This window comes from Sciurus vulgaris (assembly GCF_902686455.1).
Source record: "Sciurus vulgaris genome assembly, chromosome: 5".
NCBI classification, from domain to species: domain Eukaryota; kingdom Metazoa; phylum Chordata; class Mammalia; order Rodentia; family Sciuridae; genus Sciurus; species Sciurus vulgaris.
Genome location: NC_136465.1, coordinates 98,813,876 through 98,838,633, shown reverse-complemented (window position 1 = coordinate 98,838,633; position 24,758 = coordinate 98,813,876). Strand labels below are relative to the sequence as shown.

Below are 24,758 nucleotides of genomic sequence, written 5' to 3'. Positions count from 1 at the left end.
TAGTTTTTTCTTACCATTTTTGCTGATTTTAGCTGTTCAACTTTGGGAGATTCACTTAAATTGGACAGAACTGTAATTTTGGTAGCTAATTTGTTTTTAACTTATAGTAATTTAAAAATTTGAGTAGTTGACTGATAGTAGCTAAGGAAATATGTCAGTGTACTTTGTCAAATATTTATCATCAAAGGTAAAGTGCTATGCAAATGACAGCTTTTTAAATAATTGATTTTTGTGGCGCTGGGGATTGAACAGAGGAGAGCTTTATTTACCACTGAACTACAGTCTCCAGCTCTATTTTTGAGGCAGGGTCTCACTAAATGACTCAGGCTGTCCTTGAACCTATGATCCTCACAAGTAGCTGAAATTATATAGGCCTGTACCACTGCATTTGGCAAATGACTGCATTTAAAAAAAAGTTTAGTCGTGAGGTTCTAAGCAACTTGGCAAGACCCTGTCTCAAAAAATGAAAAGGACTAGGGAGATGGCTCAGTAATTGAGCACCCCTGGGTTCAATCCATGGTTAAATTTTTTTTTTTTTAAAGGCACATTATTGAGTATTCTCTGAGACTAGTGCATTTAGTATATTTGGCAGTGTTCTGCAGTCATCACTGCTATTTAAGTTTGAAAGACATGACAGATTTTTATATTTTAAATCTGCCCTCATTTTTTGCTTTATCTCAAAACTTAATTTTCTTCTGCTTTCCCTAAATGGACACTTAAAGGTGAGATTGTATGTAGAGTCTGCCTTCAGCTGTAATTGTTCATCAGTTGGGAAGTAGATGGTGTTAGCTTCTATCTATTAAAACAGTGCTGAGTGGTGTGATGCTTTATCACAGAATAGATTCAAAAAGCACAAAGTTTAATAGCTGGCTATCATTTGAACAAATAGATTGTTGTGGGGAAATTATTTAATATTTCACAAGTATAGGACTAGGAAAGAGGTCTGAAGAACTATCATCACTTCAGATAACAGAAATTTCAAATTTAAAATCAAATTATGCCACACCCATTCTCTGCATTCTTAAATATATTCAGTCACTTGGTTTCAGAAGCCATTTTATATCCTTAGTCTTCCTCCCGAAATTTGGTAGGGGTGTTTTTGGTAGGGGTATTTGTTTTTCTTCACTGTACTTGGGAATCAACCCAAGTCTTTACACTGAGTTGCATCTTAGCCCTTTTTTTAAATTTAAAAAAAAAAAAATATTTTTGAGTTGTCAATCAACCTTTGTTTTATTTATTTATATGTGATGCAGAGAATCGAACCCAGTGCCTCACACTCGCTAGGCAAGTGCTCTACCACTGAGCCGCAACACCAGCCCCGTCCTAGACCTTTTTTGTTTTATTTTATTATTTTTTTTTGCGGTACTGGGGATCAAACTCAGGGCCTTGTGCTTGTGAGGCAAGCACTCTACCAGCTGAACTATCTCCGCAGCCCCCTTTTTTATTTTGAGACAGGGTTTTGCTAAGTTACATAGCCTTGAACCTAGCAATCCTCCAGTCTCACCCTCCCAAGTCTCTGGGATTACAGGTGTGTCTTACTATGTCCAGTCTGTTTGTTTTAAAACACAAATGAGTTTGTAGGTTAAAAAAAATTTTTTTTCCAGTTAATATCAGGGATCCCCAAACCTCAGAATAGTTAAACACCAACTACTGCTTAACTGGGTTGCTGTAAACAAAGCCCAATATGAAACCCCTGTGTATTTGCTGCAGATTCCCAGGTGCCTCTCAAGTGCAGGAATAAGCTCAGAAAAAGCCTTAATAGGTTTGTTAAGTAGTCAACCATTAAAAAGGTTCATGTGCTACTTGAATGTTGCATCAGGGCAAGTGTCTGCCATCTGAATCCATTTCTTAACACTGACTGGAAAATGGTGAAGCCTAGGGTTTAGATTCCCCTTAGATGTTCAGACAAGATTATTTTGAGGTGGCAGGGATGTGTGTGTGTGTGTGTACCTGGGATTGAACCCAGGAGCGCTTAACCACTGATCCACTTCCCATCCCCTTTTATTTTTAATTTTGACAGGGTCTTGTTAAGTTGCTTAGGGCCTCACTAGGTTGCTGAGGCTGGCCTCCGTCAGAAGAATTTTATTGGAACAAAACTAAGGTCATAGACCTGTGTAAAGAGGAATTATGAATTCTAAGATATCAGGCTAGTTTTCTGGTGTTTAGGAAGGATATTCCTCAGATGAAGAATGAAATGTCTTGCCAGGGACTGGTGAGTGAATTTGGTGGTCTCCACCAATAAAAAATCATTTAAGACAAACACTTGATTCAGTTCACATTTGCTGTTGGTTAAAAAGAAAGGCCCAGTCATAACATTCTGTTACAGCTTTCCAGTGTGATAACTGGGACAAACTCTGGCTTCTTGGCCAAATCCAGCTTTAGTGAAGGCAGTTAGCAACTTAGAAATGTTCTGAGTGCCGCATAGTTTTGCTCTTGTGTTAATTTGGTAGGTAAAGAAACAGATCGTGAGGGTAAAGATTGGGGAATTTATCTGTTATAGTATTTGTTTTGTGTATTAATGGAGTGAACTGGTTGTTTTTTGTTGTATGTACTTCCTTTGCCCTTGCTGAGAAGGGGGACTGAAGTTTCCTAGAGCTATTGATGATTTTAAGAGGAACTGTGGACTTTGACCTCAGTGTTAGCAGTGGGGTAGAGATCACAGGATGTTTCTAGGACTGAAGCTGTGTTACAATTTACCTTAAAACAGGAATATTCAAAGTAAAGGATTAACTTCTCTACTTTCATGTTCTATAATCCTGTCATTTGATACTGCTTTTTCTTTTCTTCTTAATTTCTTTTTCTAATATTCCTTTTTCCAAAGCAACACATGACCACTTTTTGGGGAGGACATTTTCTTTTCAGTTCTCATGTAGGTTGATTTGTTAGATTGAAAAAAAATCTGCCCAACAGGTCTTACTATGTAGAGGGTACTTCTTTATATTTCATTAAAAAAAAAAAAAATCAAATTCCCAAGCATTGAACTAAAGTGAGTATGAATTAAGAATGTTATGGTTTCTGTTTTAACAATTTTTTTTTTTTCTGGTACTGGGGATCGAACTCAGGGCCTTGTGCTTGCGAGGCAAGCACTCTACCAGCTGAGCTATCTCCCCAGCCCTTAACAATTCTTTAGGTAACTTAGTTTAGGCTTAATTGTTGAAATGCATGAGTGGTCTTCTGCATTGCCTTATCCCATTCTTCTGACTGCATTTTTCAATAGAATATCAAAAAGGAACATGTGGTTAACAATAAATCTGTTTAAAAGGGAAATTTCAGCTTTTAGCTAATTATTCTCTAATAAAAGTCTCTTAAGCTATTTTTAAAAACATTATAAAACCAGCTGGCCATGGTGGCACATGCCTATAATCCCAGCTACTCAGGAGGCTGAGGCAGGAGGATCACAAGTTGGAGGCCAGCCTGGGCAACTTAGACACTATCTTAATATAAAAAAGAAAAAGGACTGGGGACCTAGCTCAGTGGTAAAGCACCCCTGGGTTCAGACCCCAGTACCAAACAAAACCAGACCAACTTTTCAGAAGGATGGATGGTATTCTGTGGATATACCTCCTAAAACTATGATAATTAATTGATATTAATAAAAATTTTCTGTTCATGCTTTTGTATGATGCTTTTGTGATCATCAGTTGTTGGACCCTTGCACATATACAAATAACCTTTGCACTTGCCCTTTGGGGTTTAATTTCTATATTCATTACCATTTCATCACCTTTCTTAGTCCAGATGTGCTGATGGTAGATATTCCAAATTACTTCAAAGATGTACATTTTTGCATACAGGCATAGAGCTGTTTCATCCTTAACCAACCAGGAGAATTACGTTATTACGTTTTATTTCATTCTATGTTTTTTGGACGTTTGCTTTGCACTATTTACTGCTCTTAAGCACAAAGCCTCATAGAATATTTCCAAAAACTTAAGTATACTGAGTGAGCAGAGCAATGGTCAGGCAACAATAGCTCATTATTCATTTGTATTAATGATTAATGGAATTATTATTTTTAAAAAATTTGTTTAGTTGATGGACCTTTATTTTTATTTTTATTTTTTTATTTATATGCAGTGCTGAGAATCAAACCCAGTGCCTCACACATGCTAGGCAAGTGTTCCACCATTGAACCACAACCCCAGCCCTAGAATTATTTTTTCAGTACTAGTACCCAAGGCCTTGCACATGCTAGACAAGTGCTCTACTGCCAAACTATATCCCCAGCCTGTATTTATTATTTCTAAATTCTAAATTTGATTTCTGTGAAGCTTTCACTCTTCTTTCAGCATTTACAATTCAGGGCCAATGTTGACTGTTTAGAACTTCCCGTTTATTATGAAGAAATCCCCCCTAAATTCCCGTAGAGCAACGTGGTGTGAGTTGATGCATATTGAGCTACTTATGTGCTTAGTATGAATTAGTTGTCATGGTAAATGCACAAATTTCCCCAGAGGGAAATCACATTAATTGCAAAGGTGCAAAATACCAAGATGAATCTTAAGTTTTAGGATTTTTTTTTTTTTTTGGTGGTGCTGGGGATTGAACCCAGGGCCTTGTGCTTGCAAGGCAAGCACTCTATCGACTGAGCTACATCCCCAGCCCCAGGATGCGTTCTTAATTGTGTGTGATTTTTGTCATTTTGTAGGATTGTGGTGGAGTTTGTGAGGTTTTTTGTTCGTTTGTTTTTTTTTTGCTTAAAAACTTGGTTTAAAAAAAAATGCTCTCCTTTCTCATTTTTGAAATGAGTATCTGCTAGGCTAGGAGGTGATAGAGGCCTCCTAACCTGAGCTATTTTGTGTTTTATATACTTTCCATGGTAGTGCCAAAATTGGAGGTAGAGGCAAAAGTTCTTTCCCAGAGCAGACCTCTTCACCTTGGTCATGAAACACCCAAGTTGCTTGGGGTGGGGTGGAACAGAGAAAACTGTTTTCTTTTTCTTTCTTTGGTACCAGGGGTGCTTAACCACTGAGTCACATCCCCAGCTGCCCCTGCCCTTTTGTTTCTTTTGAAACAGGGTCTCCCTAAATTGCTAAGGGCCTAAATTGCTGAAACTGGCTTTGAATCTGGGATCATCCTGCCTCAGTCTCCCAAACCAGTGGGATTACAGGTGTGCACCACCATACCCAGATTAATATTTTCTTCTTGTATCCCTCAACAAAGCTGTGTCATTTCCCTTGACTTTGCAGACTACTGCCCAGAAGAAAAGATGTTTGGTTTTCACAAGCCAAAGATGTACCGAAGTATAGAAGGTTGCTGTATTTGCAGAGCTAAGTCCTCCAGTTCTCGATTCACTGACAGTAAACGTTATGAAAAGGACTTCCAGAGCTGTTTTGGGTAAGATCAATTGATGTTTGTACCATTTTAGAGCAGACAAAGTATGTGGAAATACTCCTAAGCAAAGAGATTGGAGCTATGTGCTAACAAAATAATTAAGATAGTTTATTTTCTAATCTAGGCTATTTTAGGCTCCTGTTTTTTTTTTTTTTTTTTTTTTTTTTTAATTTTTATTTTAGTTGTCAGGGGATCTTTTCTTTCTTTATATGCAGTACTGAGGATCGAACCCAGGGCCTCACACGTGCCAGTCAAGTGCTGTACCACTGAGCCACAACTCCAGCCCTTAAAGGCTCCGGTTCTTAAAATGAATGAAACAATACTCACATCCTCATTTTTTTTTCCCCATATTATTAGGAACTACCAATCAAATTGTGAGCCCCTCCTAGTTTTAATTGGACAAATCCTTGTGTTACCTTCAGGACATATAAAGAGATTTTTTAAAAGATTATCCTTATTCTCTTACTAATAGTGGTTCTTGGTATTTCTTCTATATTTTTCTAAATAGTAGAAATGTACTGTAACCTAACTTAACAGAGGAAGATAACAAAACTTACTGTTCTGCCCTGAAACCTGCTCAGGGTATTGTTTTATAATTATATTTCTCATTTATATTCCTAATTTATGGCAATAAACCTTTGCTTAATAAGATGAAATTTATTATCCAACAAACACTGAATAAAATGTTTATTTTTTGGTGGCACTAGGGATTGAAGCCATGGGCACTCTGCTACTGAGCTATACCTCCAGCCCTTTTTTTATTTCAATTTTTTGGGGGGCAGGGGTGGGTATTGGATTCAGGGGCACTGCTGAGCCACATCCAGTCCTATTTTGTATTTTATTTAGAGAGAGAGTCTCACTGAGTTGGTGAGGGCCTCGCTAAATTGCTAAGGCTTTGAACTTGAGATCCCTCTGCCTCAGTCTCCAGAGTCACTGTGATTACACGCATGTGCCATAGCTCTTGGCTATTTCAATTTTGAGGCAGTGTCTCTCCAGGTTGTTGAGGCTGAACTCAAATTTCTGATTCTCTTGCCTCAGCCTCTGAGTTGCTGGGATTACAGCCACTGTCTGTGCCTTGCTTAATGTTTAAGGTTGAACCATTTTCCCATATTCCAAATTTACTTGTTTTTGTATTTATAATACAGGAAGAATATACTAAATGAAAAGTTCCTTAGAGATACAGCCTAAAAATATTTGACAACTAATCCTATAGATTTTTGTCCTTATAAAATCACTTTAGAAACTACAATACGTCTTTTTTTGTTGGGAAACTGAAATGTCATGACCCATTATTTTACTTAAAATGTGGTGTTTTATTGCTTAATGAAATATCTACACATTTCAAGAAAGATTAGACAATATTATTTAAAACCATGGTGATCAGGCTTTCTCCTGGGTCATAAGTCTTATTAATATTTTCTAAAAGTATTTAAAACTGATTTATTCTGTTTTTTTTTTTTTAATTACCAAATTGGAGTTTGTAGAATTGATTCATTGCCTCTATAGACGTTAATTATATTTCCAAAATATATCCCTGAAACAAAGGGACTAGGTGATCTACAGTGATTAGAAATTGCATCTATAAGTCATAAATGAATATTTTTTTTTTTCAGGAGAAATGTATTTGCGGGTATCCTTTAAAGTAAAGGAGACTAATATAGCTGTGATTGTTTCTTATCAGCTTGCATGAGACTCGTTCAGGAGACATCTGCAATGCCTGTGTTCTGCTCGTGAAAAGATGGAAGAAGTTACCAGCAGGATCAAAAAAAAACTGGAATCATGTTAGTTCATCTGTCTTTAGCAATTATATCTCTATTATAGTTAAAGTAAGGTGAATTTCTAGTTCCGGAAGTGATATATTCCTAGGACGGGAAAGTTTGAAGAATAAAGAGAACACGACTTGCTGCTCAGATATAATCATTTACTATGTTGATATGTTTAGAATAGAATAGCCTGGTATGGCATTTCATAAGGCTGTATCCAGTACACCCCCCTGCTTTTAGAAGTTCACAATGCTTAGAATAACATGTTTATTTGAATTCAGGTTGCTACTAATGGGCATTTAGGTTTTAGAATCAAACCTGGGTTTGAATCTTGCCTTTACTACTTATACTAGTTGTGGACTTTAGGAAGTTACATTTATTTACAAAGGACACATAGCTACTATGAGAACAATGAGATGTATATAAAGCACATAATAATTAGATCAAAGTTGTTATTAATCTATATTTAAATCTATTTGAATTCAAACTGGCAATGTAAATGTGTGTTCAGTTAGCCCTTTTATTTTCCTATGTCATTAGAACTTTTCATTCATTTTATTTATTTTTATTTTTAATTTTTTTTTTTTTTTTTTTTTTTTTTTTTGCGGTACTGGGGATCGAACTCAGGGCCTTTTGCTTGCGAGACAAGCACTCTACCAGCTGAGCTATCTCCCCAGCCCTCATTTTTAAATTTTTTGATAATTAGAACAACATGATTGTTTGTTCCGAGCTGGGGGGTATGGCATACCCCAGGCACATGCTCTACTGTTGAGCTCCCCCTTAGTCCCAAGTCTTATTTAATATGATCTCTTTTTAATTCCATGAAATTTGCACAAAGTATTGTTTATAAGTAGGCAGGCATTTTTGTTTATTTGTTCCTCTGTATTACCTTTACTCTGTTCTTTGGTGACATTGTTAAATTATTGTGATACATTTATTTGGATCCATTACCTTATTAAATATGAGTTTTTCTTAAATAGCTTATCTGAAGACCAAAATTCTGATTTTGAAGGTGATGGCAACCATCCTTTTTACATATACACCTGCAAGTAGTAAATGTGAATGAATGCATAAGAAATGGGACCATACATGGCTAGATCAATGGCCAGGCTAGATAGTGGAGAGAGCATGCTCTCGCCTTTGCAGAACTGACCTCAGGAATTAAGGTATACAGTGAAAAGAACATGAATAATAGGTCTGAAGACGTTGGTTTCAATCTTGTCTCCCTCGCCAGTCACTTTGATTATCTACTGTCTTAGTGGAAAAAGGCAAAATATATAATTTTATTATTGCCTTTATTTTCTTCAGTCTAAAATTAGAGTAACAAAAGAGCCCCCTTAATGCTTTGTGATAAAATCAGAAATAAATGAAGACTGCTTGTACATTGCTATACATCATCCTGTAGAACTATTAGTTGTTAGGACTGATTTTTCTTCACCTGGTTGGGTCATAGAGTAATGATTAACCCATAACATAAATCTAATAATTTTTTTTAAAAGAATTTGAAAACAAATACCTAATAGATAAATAGTATTCTTTATATTATATAATGATTAAAGATTCACATGAATTCTCAGACACATTTTATAAAGCTGGTTCTCAAAACAGGCAGGGGTCTGAACCAAAGGGATACGTATACTCTTCAATGATATTAAATATTCAGTGTTTTCTTCCAGGTGGTAGATGCAAGGGCAGGACCTAGTCTAAAGACTACTTTGAAACCAAAGAAAGTAAAAACTCTATCTGGAAACAGGATAAAAAGCAACCAGATCAGTAAACTGCAGAAGGAATTTAAACGTCACAGTAAGTTTGATATTTGAACATTGGTATGAAGAGTAATTTTTCAGGTTTTATTTTGTTTGGGGGTTGTATATGGTATGTGCGGACAATTTTTCCCTGTATTTCTTCTTCAGCCGACTTGGTAGAGATCTTAATTTTATTTCTGTGAGATCTTAGATTTTGATCTTACAAAAATACTTTACTGAGCCACTTGTTCAGATTGTACTGAGATAACTTTGATGTCTTTATAAACATCTTAATTTTCTAGAAGGTACATTCTATCTTATTTACTTGATTTTTATGCATAAGGAAATTGAATTTGGGAGATGTGCAGAAAGATGTGCCATATTTTACTGCATAATTATTACTATTTTTTTTTTTTTTTTGCAATACTGGGGATTGAACCCAGGGCCTTGTGCTTGCAAGGCAAGCACTCTACCAACTGAGCTATACCCCTGGCCCATTTACTGCATAATTGTTGCAGATTTTATGCCAAGGTTTTTTGTGAAACAGTGGGGTGTGAACATTATGTGAATCTCTTTAAAAAAAAAAAAAAAATTCTTCTGACGTTACCCAAAAATGATTTATTACTTTCTTTGATTCAGGAGCTTGAAATGCTTGTGAATGTATATTAAAATCAAGTAGTCCAAATCAATGCACATTATTTCTTTGTGACAGTTTAGTGAACATTTTTCTGGTCTGAAAACTAAGCACATTAGTTGTTAAGGATTTGTGCTTTATAGTTGAAATATTACACTTCAGAAAATTTTACTAGTGTTGCAAAATATGGATGTAAAAATTGCGTGCGAAAATTCTGCTCCTGTATCATTGTTTTTGTTGTTTGACAGCACTGTCCTTGGTGACACTTGCTTAGTACTGCAGCACTCTAAACAAACCATACAATATGACTTTTAGAAATATACTGATAATGAGCTTGCACAGAGAATTCTAGACTTGGGGTTTGCAGTGCCCAAAAGGACAAAAGTGCATCCATATGCCACTGGTGAATACATTGCTGCTCTGTTTAATCTTTTAAGTGGCATGAAGAACAGGATTAATTATACCATGTGATGATTATGCAACGAAAGGTTATAAACCATTTTTTTGACTGAAAAATCAGAGTGCAACAAATATGCAGTAAAATACAGTAAGCCAGAAAAGCTGTATTCCGTGCTACAAAATATCTGTTACTCACAAAGTGACTCATTCGGGAGATTGAGGCAGGAAGATAGATCACAAATTCATCGGGAGATTGAGGCAGGAAGATAGATCACAAGTTCAAGGCCAGCCTGTGCAGTTTAGTGAGAAGCTGTCTCAAAATAAAAAAAGGTTGAGAATGTGGCTCTGTGGTAATGGGCCCCTGGGTTCAATCCTTAGTACTGCCTTAAAAAAAAAAAAAAAAGGTACGTAAATAATTAGCGAACAATCTGAGATCAAACCCTGGATTTCTGGAAAGTAACTTTAGAAATCATAACTCACAAATGAAGTAATGCCAGCTTCCAGACTTTTAGGTATAAAGGCACCTGTGTTGTGTGAGAATACTATGAGGTTCATATACTATTACAGAGAGTTGTTTGGGGGATGGTGCTATGGTCACATAACTGTGAAAGACAGGTTTACTAACTAGGAAAAGTAGGGAGTGAAGGAGAACTAATTTTTGATCACTTTGGTACACTTTACATCTCATTACCTCCATTATTTCCATGTTATTGCTTAGGATAGGAAGCATAGAGAGGTTATTTAGCCTTGACCCAGGTCAGTTAGTAAGTGATTGAAATGAGTTTGACTACAAGTTTGTCCAACTTGAAAGTCCTGTGTTCTTTCCATGAGGCATCTGTTTTCCCTGGTAGCAGAATGAATGCTATAGGACTTAGGTCTTTCCAAATCTGTTAGTAACAGCATTCTTAGTAAATAGGTGTTAAAGTTTCCCTTTAGTTACGCTAATGATATATTTAATTTATGGTTACTATTTTAATGTATTGATAGAAAAATATTTAAGTAACATAAAAGTGTTTGTGTGTGTATGCATTTTAATTATGTGTTCCTTCTTTTAACCAATTGTCACCCACCCTCCAAAAAAAGATTTAATACTACCCTTCATTCTGTCTCGATGTTTAAAGGAACATTTTGGAAATTGTAATATTCAAGAGAGGGGAATTCATTATTCAGAAAGTAATGTTACTTTGAACTTACCTAAGGAAATATGTCCAGTGTACCTTAAAGAGTTTTATGATAAAGCTGGGCTGAGTAGTGGTTGGAGACTGAAAATAAGTCCCTTTGATAAAGTGTATTAATATTTGTAGCTCAGACAGAAACAGGTTTTTCTCAGGTACATTGTGAATTACTACTAGCTCCTGTACACATCATAACAGTTGGGGACATTGCATTGTGCAGTGTACTAGGGATTGAACGCAGAGGTGCTTTACCGCTGAGCTACATCTCCAGCTCTTTTTTATTTTAAGACAGGCTCTCACAAAGTTACTGAGCACCTCAGTAAGTTGCTGAACCTGGCCTCAGACTTGCAGTTTTCTTGCCTCAGCCTCCCAAGTCTCTGGGATTACGAGTGTGTACCACCACACCCAGAAAAACATTGTTACATGGTATCCTGGAAAGGCTTTTGACCTAAGGATTTAAAGATTTGGATTAAGTTATGGTTCACAGTTGGGCTGGTGTCCCATATATATCATCCCAGCAATTTGGGATGGTGAAGTAGAGGATTGTAAGTTTGAGGCCAGCCTCAGGAACTAAGTGAGGTCCTAAGCAACTTAGTGTCTCAAAATTTGGGAAAACAAAATCAAAAACAAACAAAAAAAACTTGGAGCAGCTTGGGAGGCTGAGGCAGGAGGATCACAAGTTCAAAGCCAGCCTCAGCAACTTAGTGAGGCTTAAGAAATTCAGTGATACCCTGTCTCTAAAGAAAATATAAAAGGGACTAGGGATGTGGCTCAGTTGTTTAGTGTCCCTGGGTTTAATCCTTGAAAGGGTGGGGATGTGGTTCAGTGGTAAAGTACCCCTGGGTTCAATCCCTAGTGCCAACTAAAAAGAAATTAGTTTTTATCACTAAGCAACATGTGACTGTGGAGTCATTCTAACATTTAACCACAATATCCTAATTGGAGAAATGGGGATAATCACATAAAAAAGGATTTTGTAACATACAACAGAGTCTTAGCTATTTTTTATTATTTATTTTTAGTATGGTGGATTGAACCAAGAGGTGCTTTTACCACTAAACTACACCCCTACTCCTTTTTATCTTTTATTTTGAGGCAGGTTCTCACTAATTTGATAAGGCTGACCTTGGAATCTGCTATTAATTCTCCTGACCTAGGCTCCTATATTGATTGGATTTAAGGGCTTGTGCCTAACACCTGACTTGCTATTTTTTTGTGGGGGGTGGGGCAGGGGGCACTAGGATTGAACTCAAAGGTACTTAACCACTGAATCCCATCCCTAGTCCTTCTTACTTTGTTTTATAAATTTTAAGACAGGGTCTATGTTGCTGAGGCTGGCTTTGAAATTGTGATCTCTTCCAGCAGCCTCTGGAGCCACTGGGATTACAAGCCTATACCACCATGCTTAGCTTGCTATTTTTATGGCATCCTTCCCAAAATCTACAGTAATTTCTGGTTGCTATAGAATAAATGTTGAAAGTCCCTAAAAAGTCTTTTTTTAGGTCCTATTTTAGTGAAAGCATATTTGAGCTATATCAGTTTCTGTGATACATATTGACTTTCCTTATTACTTATTGTATACTTATTACCTACCTCATGCTATTATTTTTGGGGGACAGGGTTTCTGTATTGCCTAGGCTGGTCTTGAGCTCAGATTTTCCAACCTCGTGTATACTACTATACCAGACTGATCTCATGTTGTTACCTTAATTATTTCTTTGTACCTTTCCAAATCTTAGCTACTTTAAGACTTTTAAGATTGCAGGTTTTTGAAGAATTTCTAGATTTACATTTTAGAAGAGTTCTTCACTATGTTTATATGTAGTTATTTGTATATATTCTCAAGTTCCCAGAGTTTGAGTTTAAACCATACGGAATTATGGTTTTCATAGGTTAAAAAAAACAGGATAATCTGGCTCCAGTGGTGCACACTTGTAATCTCAGCTATCTTGGAGGCCTAGGCAGGAGGATTGCAAGTTCAAAAAGCAAGCCAAAACTTCACAAGGCCCTAAGCAACTTAGACACTCTCAAAATTTAAAAAAGGTGTGTGTGTGGGGACAAATAGCTGACTTTTCAAATAGCTTGAAGATGATAATCACTTCTTAGGATAATGAGCTTTCCTCAGTAGTGTAGAGCTGACTTACTACTAAGGGTAATTATTTGAAAGGTTTTTATTCCGCTACACTTATTCCTTTGAAGCTTTCTATCTTTAAGGATTTTGTTAGTTTTTTATGATCTTGAATACTGTTTACATTGGAAATAAATTAACCTACTAAAACACTCATAGTACTTTCAGATATATGATCTTATGCTATTTTAAGTAAATGACTATTAATACAAACTTGTGATCTATAGGTAAAAGTATCCTTTATTCTTTTTTATTTCATGTAGCATATAACGTAGGACTTGGTACTTAATAAATGCTTAATAAATATTTGATTGGTTTTCTGAATTATAGAATTATTCTATCCGTTTGTCCTGGGAGCAGGGAGTTTTTAGTTTAAAGGAAAAGATATGTGGTAAATTACACCCCTATTTATGATGATGCTGGCTATGATATAGCAGAACTGTATCCTTTTGTCACAGTATCAAACAGAAGATTTATTTTCTGGCTTTTAAATTTATATAATGATTTCTGGGGGCAAGAATATTTTAGTTAGGTTTAACTCTGCATCTAATGAACTGCCTTTATTCCTTAGTAAATCAGGATCTATTGGTTTTCCTTTATAAGTAAGGTATTTTTCTATAGCTGATTTTAAGATTTTCTTTCTCACATTCCTCCAGGACTACAGTGAAATGAATATAGTTTTTGTTGTTGTTGTCATTGTTAGTCTTAAAGCATCATTTGTTTTCACTGTGTTCAAATTTTGTAATTTCTGCTCTTTATTCCAGTGAACTATTTTAGGTTTCTCTGTCCCCTCTGTTGTTGAACCTATTTACTGAGCTATCCCCTGCCACTCCTTATCAGGGGAGGAACAGAGACCTTCTATCTATGAGCCACACTCCCAAACATTTTTCATGTTGATACAGTGTCACATTAGGTTGTTGAAGTTTTCTTGACCTTGAGATCCTCCTGCCTCAGCCTCCAGAGCATTAGGATTATAAGTATGGGCCACTGACCTGGCTTATGTTCTCATTTGTTTCAAACATTTTCATGATTGCTTATTGAAGTGTTATGTTGTTATGATTGCTTTAAAACGTTTGTTAGATAATTCTAACAGCTATCTTTTTGGCTATGGCATCTCTTTTCATTCAGTCACAATCTGGTTTTTGGTATGATGTGATTTCTGGTTGAAACTTGGACACTTTCAGCTTACATTGTAGGACTTTGCATCTTATTTAAATATTCTGTTAATGGACACTTGTTGGACACTGGCATCAGGGAAAGGGGGAAGAGGTGCCATCACCGTGTATTGCTACTTTTTTAGAAGTCAGGTTCCTTAGTCACCATTGATATCTGAGGTGAGGCCAAGGTGTTCCTTGTTATTAGTGTGTGTGTGTTGGGGGGCAGGCAGGATTTTTAAGGCTTTCACATGGTAAGTTGTTCTTGGTGGGCCACAGTGAAAGTTCTGACTCTTCACTAGGCTTCCTCTGACATCACCCTGGTGGAAGTATTGGTGCCTCAGAGCAATTTAGTGAAGGTGGGACTCTAGACTCTTCACTTGACTTTTGCTCAGATTGGTGGGCCAGTGGCCACCTTTTTTTTTTTTTTCCAGTGTGCAGCTGGAGCAAAATCATTTTTGTATAATAAAAGATAACTGTCTTGAGACTGCCCTTTTCCTGAGCTTTTATTGGACCCTTTGTTTTGGGGGGTGGGCAGGGAGTCATCTGTTTCCATTGTCATTTTTGGTTTTCTGACACTTTACTTCCAAAGTTGGGATTTATGAGGTAAAAGAAAATTCAGTAAAAGTAGGTAATATGATCATGACTGTGCCATTCCTTCCTAGGGTCTCAAGCTGCATAAATGGTCATCACCTTTCATAGTTTTAGGTTTGTTTTATATGTAATGCACAAGGTTTTTAGCTGTAAAAGTAGGAGGAATAGAGAAAAATATATATATTTCATCTTCTTGGAAGCAGACATTCTCATTTAAAAAATTACTTTTGTACAAATATCTTTACAGTAGTATAGAAAATAAATTATTTTTTACTTTTTCTTCTTTTTACCAATTTATTCAGTCTTAAGTCTCTATGTTATATGTCCCTGACTTAGGATTTTTTTGATTGTATGATAGTGTGAAAGCAATATGCATTTAGTAGAAGTAGTCCTTCAGATTTTGAATTTGGATCTTAGGCTAGCTATATGCAATATGATTCTCTTAACAATGCTGGGCAACCACAACAAGCATTAGCTCCCAATCAGCTATGTATTCAAGAGAGATAACAACTGATACTTTATAGTGTACTGTTACTGAGCTATGATGTTTGGTAGACTAGGTGTATTGAACTTATTTTTTATTTAGCATTACTTACACTGGTCTTATTTGGATTTAAACCATTTAAAGTTGAACAGTATCACTAGTTGCATTTACATGTAATGAAATTGAATTTTTTTCCCTTTATTACAGATTCTGATGCTCATAGTACCACCTCAAGTGCCTCCCCAGCTCAATCTCCTTGTTATAGTAATCAGTCAGATGATGGCTCAGATACAGAAATGGCTTCTGGCTCTAACAGAACACCAGTTTTTTCCTTTTTAGATCTTACATACTGGAAAAGGTAAGTGCAACAGAAAATCTCTTTCTAATCAGCCTCCCATCTTAATTACAAGAAGCATTTCCCCACTTTTATAACAATTTAATGGCATTTGACAAATTAGCTGCTAGCACACATGATTGGAGGTAGATTAAGCAGGAATTTAACAGAGTGTTGGAATTTTGTATGTTCTTCCTATTAAAAATTAAAGTAAAAACACATCAGGGCAACAGAATTTCCTGTAGTGGAGTAGACTATTTTGACAACTTTTATCACTAAAAAAGCACAGTTGCTAGTCATACATTTTTAGAAATCTTTAAGACTTCTTTTAGAACTTTTTAAAAATGTCATTAATGGGTAGGTGAGTTAATAAAGAATTCTCAGGACAAATGTTAAGTGAATGTATGACCTGCAGGTCCAAAAAGAGATAATACACCAGGGAAAGGGGGAAATATTTTCAAAGAGAAAGTACTTAAGGAATTTTTTTCTCGGATTCAGGGAACAAGTGAAAAGCAAGATAATAAAAAATTTCACCCATAGACATCGTGTAGTGAAAAACTACAGAATATGAAAGACAAAACAGAACTGTAGGCAGTGAGAAAACACATTATTTTCAAAGGAACATGAATAAAGAAAGCAAGAAAACAGTAGATTGATGTCTTCAGTGGACCAAGAGATAATACCTCTCAACCTAAAATTATATATAGCAAAAATATCTTTTTGTGGAAAAGGGCATGAGACATTTTGACTAGGAAAAAAAATTGGGGCCTGCCAAGAAACCGACTCTCAAAGAGGCAGAAGGAAAGAGATTCCACATAGAGATTCTGAGAGGAGAGAAAGATAAAATAAAATAGTAAACATTTAGGTAAATTTAAACACTAAATAGTAGTTGTAGTAGTGAAGAAAAAAATAAATGCACGATAATTATAGCATTTTAACTTGAGGTGATGGAGGTTGTAGGTAGTGTCCACTGTTCTTTGCTTTTTGATAATAAGCAGACTGAATAACTTTTTAGAATTTGATAAATTAACTGTAATCACTAAAAGAATAAAAAGAGAATACAGAGAAGAATGGAGGGGCAGGAAAATACAGCATAAGAGTAGTTTCCTATCCAAAAGCTTGCAAAACAGGAGAGAAAAGACATAGATTACAAGTGGGACAAAAAGAAAAGTATAGTAATATGGTAAAATAGGGCTGGGGATACAGTTCAGTGGTATAGCTTTTGCCTAGAGTGACACCCTGAGTTCAATTCTAGCTGCACTGCCCAGAACAAAGTGACAACGTGATAGAAGAAACCTAAATCAATTAGTGCGTGTGGGCTGGGGTTGTAGCTCAGTGGTAGAGCACTTGCCTAGCATGTGTGAGGCACTGGGTTCGATCCTCAGCACCACATATAAATAAGTAAAAATAAAGGTCCATTGAGAACTAATTTAAAAAAAAATTAGAGTGTGCGTGCTCTCGTGTTCTCTCCCCCATCTCTCTTCTCTCTGTCTATCTATCTGTCTGTCTATCTGTCTGTCTATATAGTAATGGTTTCAGGTATACAATCCAAAATTGGATAATCAAAGTCCAACTATATTGTGTCACATTGATATAGGATAAAGTTTTAAAAGTTACAGAAAAAAGGTATTTAGCAAACAAAATGATAATAAAAAGCCGGTCCCTGTATAATTGTTAGTTAAGAAGCCCATTAGACCAAGAGGAAGTATAATATAAATTAGAAAATATTTATAACTGAACAAAAGCTAAACAACATCACAAACAAGATGTATGAGATGAGACTAAAAATGTAGATAGGAAAATATTTATTGCTGGCCAGGTGCAGTGGTACATGCCTGTAATCCCAGTGTCCGAGGGGGTTGAGGCAGGAGGATCATGAGTTCAAAGCCAGCCTCAGCAGAAGCAAGGTGCTAAGCGACTCAGTGAGACCCTGTCTCTAAATAAAATACAAAAAAGGGCTAGGGATGTGACTCAGTGGTCCGGTGCCCCTGAGTTAAATCTGCAGTACCAAAAAAACCAAATATTTATTCCTTTAATGCTATAAAAGACTAAAAATGAATAATATGTATCTAACATAAAAGTTGATAAAACTTGATATAAACAAAGTAAGGAAATCCTAAAGGTAAGAGTAGAAGGCTGGAGATATAGCTCATGGATGGAGCACTTACCTAGCACATGTGAGGTCATGGGTTTGATCCCCAGCACTGAGGCTGGGATATTGCTCAGTGGTTAAGTGCTCCTAGGTTTAATTTATAGTTGTAAATAAAAAGAAAGAGAGAGAGACACTTTACACAAAAGAAGTCCTGGGCTCAGAGTGGCAAGTTCTACTAAACACTCAAATGAGTCTAATTTTGTACCAACTTTCCCAGACCATAGATATGGATAAAAGAAAGCATAGGCCTCAGACATTTTTTATAAAAGGCAATATAACTTTGATACCATAAATAACCAGACTACATTTATTCTTGGGATGTAAAAGAAAATCAACAAATATGATTTGTGTAGTTTTTGATTAAGGGTACCATTTTAGTGGTACAGAGAAGGTGTTTCACTAATGCAAACATTTCTTCAAAGTTTAAAACATTTATAAAATAGACATAGAGAACTCCATTTCCTGGGTAATGGATATATAAAAAAAGTACAGCCAGCATCATACTTGTGATAAAATGAAAGCATTTTCTCTTTAGATTAGAAGTAATTCAAGGAGAGCTGATGAAATAGCTCGTTTTGGAGGGCGCTTGCCTAGCATGCACAAGGGCTGCGATTCGAATCCCCGGCCCCTCAGAAGGGACCTGAAAAAAAAGAGAAGTAATTCAAGGACTGTTTGCCATCACAGAACAGAATTTATGCTTAATCAGTTTGGTATTTGAATATCTTTTACCATAGCATTAGAAAATATTTTTTAAACCCAGTAGTAAAATAAGTTAAACAAACAAACTAGTAGTAAATACAGAACCCTTTATGTAGAAAGTACCTAAAAAATCATAATTATTGAATAACATGGTAAATAACTAGGGCATACCACATTTGTGGATATAGTAAAATTGATTGCTATGGATATGAATCAGAGTGACAGTTAAAACCCAAACATATTTGTAGAACTTACCAAGTTAGATTTAAAATTTGTATAGAAGAACAAAGCAGAATAATAAGAAAGATGTGGGTATACTTGTCCTAAGAGAAATCAGGACATATTACATAGCCATAGGAATTGTCATCCCTGGGTAGGAAAGGATTTCTTACAGGAACGTACTAAATCCTAAAAGAAAAGATAACAAGTTTGGTTACATTATAATTATGGACTTTAAATTCATCAAATGATAGCATAAGAAAACTGTAATGAGGGCTGAGGATGTGTCTCCTAGCCTAGGAGTCCCTAGGTTCAGTTTCTTGTAAGAAGGAAAAAAGGGGATATCTAACACATCTGACAAAAGATTAGAATGTTGAATATATAGACTTAAGACAAACCAACAGAAAACTGGACATAAGACTAGGTGTCACACAAATGAAATGCCTCATTAAATGAAAACGTGTTACAAATTTTCAAGGAAAAATAAGCTAAAATTGCATTTTATACTCACTATGTTGTTAAAAAATAGAGTAAGATCTATGTATTTTCAAGTGTGGAAGAGGCATTGAAATGTTGGTTATGAGTATAAACAATTATAACCATATTGATTAATAAATTGGCATTTCTGAGTAAAGGTGAAGATAGTCCCATTCCTGTATCCTAGCAACATAACCAGAAAACCTTTAGGATATATATCTTGGTATGTATAGCAGTGTTTGTAAGAGCAAGGAGAGTGAATAAATAAAAAGTGGTATATTCACAAAGTGGAATGTTATGCCTAAGTTAAAATGAAATAAAGTTCCCTAACTATATGTGAATCTCAGTTACTCAAGGTTGAGTGAAAACTTAGAGAATACATTGTGAGATTTCTGTGTGTGTGTGCGCGCGCGCCTGTGTGTGTTTTGGTACTGGGGATTGAACTCATGGGTTGTTTACTACTGAACTACACCCTACTTCTCTTTTGAGAGGATCTCACCAAGTTGCTGAAGCTGACCTTGAGTTTACTATCCTTCTCCCTCAGTCTCTCAAGTCATTGGGATTATAGGCATGTGCCACCACACCTGGCATATGTGTGTGTGTTTGTATGATGGGCTGTTGAGCAATGTGTTTAAAGATGCAAGCAGGTAGCAAAGCTATGAAATGTAAAGAAAAAGGGGAATAATTAGCCGCAAATTAAAAGAGGAGAGAATAAAGTGGAATTGGGGGTAGGACTGGAAAGGGTTATACAGATGAATTCATTCTTATGTAATCCATGGGTATTTTTGTTTTGTTATCTTTAAAAACAATCTTTAAAAATTTTTTAATTGGTATTAGAGATTGAACCCAGAGGCACTTTAATGACTGAGCCACTTCCCAGCCATTTAAATTTTTTATTTTGAGACAGGGTCTTGCTAAGTTGCTTAGGGCCTTGCTTCGTTGCTAAGGCTGGCCTTGAACTTGGGTTCCTCCTGCTTCAGCTTTCTGAGCACCTAGGATTACAGGCACACACCACCATACCTGGCTGATGTCCTCCTTTTAATGCCTTTATGTATACTTGATAATGCAGGTATATATTTTTATGTCTTTAGAACTTAACTGAAGAAACCACCAACTGTAGATTTTGGTGGATGATTTTTTTCCAAGAGTTAGTGATAGCTGGGCGCAATGGTGGATCTGTAATCTCAGCAACTCAGGAGACTGAGATTTAGTGAGGCTTTAAGCACTTAGCTAGACCCTGTCTTTTTTTTTTTTTTTTTTGGCGGTACTGGGGATCGAACTCAGGGCCTTGTGCTTGCAAGGCAAGCACTCTACCAGCTGAGCTATCTCCCCAGCCCGAGACCCTGTCTTAAAATAAAATATACAAAGGTTTGGGGATGTGGCTCCGTGACTGAGAAGCCCTGTGTTCAATTCCTGGTTAACCCCCCCCCCGCCCCCTCCCGCCAAAAAAAAAAAGGTTGATATTTGGAGGAAACAGTTAACAACTTTAATAGTTAGCAACTTCTCTGAAACAGACTGCAATCTTTCAGAATGCTTTCTTCCTCCATACTACTTAAGAAAATGCCATTGTGGAATTTAAGGAGACATGAGTATTAGGGTAACTCCAGGAGCCCTCTCACTGGGAATGTGAGAAGATTATAAAATTACAGCCATGTTGGACTGGTTATTATAATGATGAGCAGGGTTATTTGTTTGTCTTTGGTATTCTTTTCTGCTTTATTAATAAAATTTTGTTCTCTATTTTTTTCTTTTAGACAGAAAATATGTTGTGGGATTATCTATAAAGGCCGTTTTGGAGAAGTCCTCATTGACACACATCTATTCAAGCCTTGCTGCAGCAACAAGAAGACAGCTGTAGAGAAGCCAGAGGAGCAGGGGCCAGAGCCTCTGCCCATCTCCACTCAGGAGTGGTGACTGAGGTTTATGTAGAAGGGGAACAAAAATGATTTAAATTTTGAAAAGACCACAAAGCAACAAACTGACCTTCCTATTTTTAACTTGGATACCTGCTATTCTGCCAAAAGACATTTTCTAGAATAGTTTTGAATGGGTTATTTTTCTTCCACTCCCACAAACTCTGAAGCCAGTGTCTAGCTTACTAAAAGAAAAAAGTGTACATAATATTTAAGATGCTGAGTATTTCATAGGAAAGCTGAATGCTGCTGTAAAGTGCTCTTTAAGTCTTTTTTTTTTTTTTAATAATCCCCTTCTAATGAATGAAATTAGGGGAATTTCAGGGGACAGAGATGGGATTTGTTGTATGATAAACCATATGTAGTTTTTAGTCTTTCTATATTGAGAAGCAGTGGTTGGGGCATTTTTAAAAGATGGCTGGCTACACTTGTTTTCCCTCATGTTAGTAGATTTGTCATAACTCAATAACATGTCTTGCCCCTAGAGGTAGTTGTTAATAATTTTGAAATATTAAGGTCTCGCCAAGTTTCTGATGATTCAAACCTGTACTACTGATGATTAAGCAGGACAGACTGAGCTTTTTGGTGCAAGTACCTTGAAGGAGGAAGTAATTTCTAAATACACAGGAGCTTGACAGTGTATGTTGCATCCTGTGTCACCTTCCTTCATATTAATATTTGTTAAAGATTTTAATTTATGTGAAACTTCTCAAGCAGAATCAAAGCTCCTCTTGGGGAAGTGGCAAGTACGTGGGATAGATGAGATCCTATATGAATAGTACCAAAGCATTACCACATGGTGGAAAACACACTCTTAAAAATGTTAAACTGTATGCAAGTCTTCAGGATGGCAAAACAGGTTAATGCTTCTTGGGCACGCTGCTTGGAGAGCTTGTGAGTGTGTAAATAATTGACTTTGTGTTACATGACTGGTGACTTCATTGAAATCTGCACAATTCAGTTTTAGCTCTGGATTACTTCAGTTGACCTTTGTGAAGGTTTTATCTGCATAGAGTAGGTGTTTGACTTGTTTTAACTTGTAGGGGTTTTGGGGTTTTTTTGGTCACTATTTAAAGTAAAATTTACCAAGAAAAAAAGTGTGTTCATGCTAAGGGGGTTAGTGTTGGTTTGGCTTCTTTTAGTCAGGCTTTCTGAACACTGAGATTTGCTGAATGTGGAACTTTTCAATTCTAAAATACTTATTAAAAGCCTCTCACTTGAACCCAAACCAAAGTATTCTTATTGCTTCTTTCCTAAAAGTTCAGAAAGAAAAATAGCACCAGTTCAAACTTTTCATACACGAGGGAGGAATATTTGCCTTCCTTATAATAACATGACTCAGTGCTTATTTCTAAAGCTGAATTTTAAAAATTGGATAATGTCACAATTAGGAGTGAGCCACTTTTTATGGGTACCCTATAGTTTTATAGTTCTTAGTCTAAACTTATTTTATATTTCTTCCTTTTGAGAAAATACCTACATGCTACAAGCCACCTTATGCACAGACTACACAGTGAGTTGGGTCGGCTCTCCCATAGCCTTTGAGGTGTATTACAAGAGTCCAGCCATTATCACCCTCCTGAGTTATTTTGAAATGGTTTTTTTTTTTTTTTTTTTGTACATTTTGGCTGCAGTATTGGTGGTAGAATATACTATAATATGGATCATCTCTACTTCTGTATTTATTTATTTATTACTAGACCTCAACCACAGTCTTCTTTTTCCCCTTCCACCTTTCTTTGCCTGTAGGATGTACTGTATGTAGTCATGCACTTTGTATTAATATATTAGAAATCTACAGATCTGTTTTGTACTTTTTATACTGTTGGATACTTATAATCAAAACTTTTACTAGGTTATTGAATAAATTTAGTCTTATTAGAAAATAAAGGAACTGTTTTGTGACTTTGTATTAAAGATCTTTGGTCAGAATAACTAATGTTTTTGGCCTTAACAGATATTCCATTTGAGCCTGTAGTATTATAACAAGATATGGGCAGGGCGGTAGTGGTGATCCTCTTTACTCAGAAATACAGACTTCAGACTTTCAAGTAAAGAATTTTTTAACTGACAGGTAGTTATTAACCTAGTGTGTAATGATGTTTTTGATAGTGAAAAAAGGTTCCCAGTCCTTCAAGGTCTATGATGTGATTTCATTGTCTTTGAGCATAGTGGAAAGCATCATTGAGATTTTAGAAAAACTATAAAAAGTTGGAAGGGTAGCATTTGGCCTTTAGGAGTCAGACCTGGGATCTCATATTCCTATCTCTGCCTGTTCTTATTATACATTTGAGTAATAACAGTTTAGAGGGTTTTTTTTTTTTTTTTCCCCCCAGATTTAACTTTTATTTCTCTCGATACTTTGAAAAATTGTCCTCAAAGAGTATTTCATTGTCTTATACCCAAAATTGCTATTGAGATGTCTGAAGATAATCTAATTCTTGATAGGGGTGATTTCATGTTTCTTTCTGGACTCTTCAGATTGTCACGTTACGTATGAGGTAGTTTTCTGGGGTCCCTCTATCATGGATTTTGTATTTTTGGTGCTGCTAGGCACTGAGGTCGTCTCAGTGTGAGCCTTCGTATCTTCCTCTAATTCTGGGATAGTTTTCAATTTTTCAGGACTTTCCTCCCCAATTATCTTTCCCTCTCCTTGGGGGACTCCTATATTTGAATACAATGCCTTTGCATTGACTTTTCCCCCACTCCTTCCATCTCCTTATCCCTTCACAGGGATCTCCAGGTTAGCTGACCAACCCAGTCATTCTTTGGCTTCATCCGTTGTGCCAGTCACATCACCTACCGAGTTCTTCATTTCTGGTTGGTTAACTGAGCTTATCTGCTGTCAGTTGTGCTTTCTCTCAGGGTGTTTGCTCTCCGTGGGTGTCTCCTTTCCTTGCCCTGGGAGCTTATTTCCCTGTGGACATCAGCCATTTGGGGGATGAGTCTCTGAGCGGGGAGCGGAAGCCAGACCTGAGCTGGCATCTGTCCTGGTGCATGAGGGGCAGGGCTTTACCCACAGGTGGTCAAGACAGCAGAGCCAGCCACACTGCAAATGTGTTTTATCACAAGCACCCACTTGCTAGGGGAAATTCACAGGGCTTCTAGTTCCGGGCCATTTCAAACCCTGCTACAATATATATTTTGGCACTAATATCCTGTGTACTTTGTGCAAGTATTTCTGTAACATATTTCTAGAAACAACTGATGAAGCAAAAGGAATGCCAATTTCAATTTCCACAGATGCCAAATTCACCCCCAAAAGGGCTGTATCCCTTTCCACTGCTGCTAACAGTGCGTGAGAGCAGCTGTACCTGTTTGATCTCCACAGGGTCCTGTCAGATTTTACTCTCTGCACATGAACTTTTGAGACAGACTTCCAGCCCCTCCTGTAAAGCAAGTCTCACATGCAAAATGCCACAGCAGGTTTCAGCTTGTCCATGACTCTGCTAAACAAAAGGCCGCTCTTGTCCACCAAGGTAAATAAATGGCCAGCATTGATTACTGAGCGGTCCTTTCATTCCTTCCGGACATCTTTATCAGGAAGAGACCTG

General features: G+C 36.5%; 1 protein-coding gene across 5 annotated transcripts in view; it reads left to right on the top strand.

The window, feature by feature from the left end:
• Positions 1-23,094, top strand: part of SINHCAF (SIN3-HDAC complex associated factor) — a 32,714-nt gene extending 9,620 nt beyond the window's left edge. For all 5 annotated transcript variants that reach the window (XM_079139461.1, XM_079139465.1, XM_079139462.1 and 2 more), the window contains exons 2-6: positions 5,190-5,337; positions 7,016-7,115; positions 8,774-8,900; positions 15,618-15,768; positions 21,046-23,094. In XM_079139461.1, coding sequence (XP_078995587.1) covers positions 5,210-5,337; positions 7,016-7,115; positions 8,774-8,900; positions 15,618-15,768; positions 21,046-21,205 — 666 coding nt within the window. In that variant the 5' untranslated portion in view covers positions 5,190-5,209 and the 3' untranslated portion in view covers positions 21,206-23,094. The remainder of the gene's footprint in view (positions 1-5,189; positions 5,338-7,015; positions 7,116-8,773; positions 8,901-15,617; positions 15,769-21,045) is intronic.
• Positions 23,095-24,758: the final 1,664 nt, after the last annotated feature.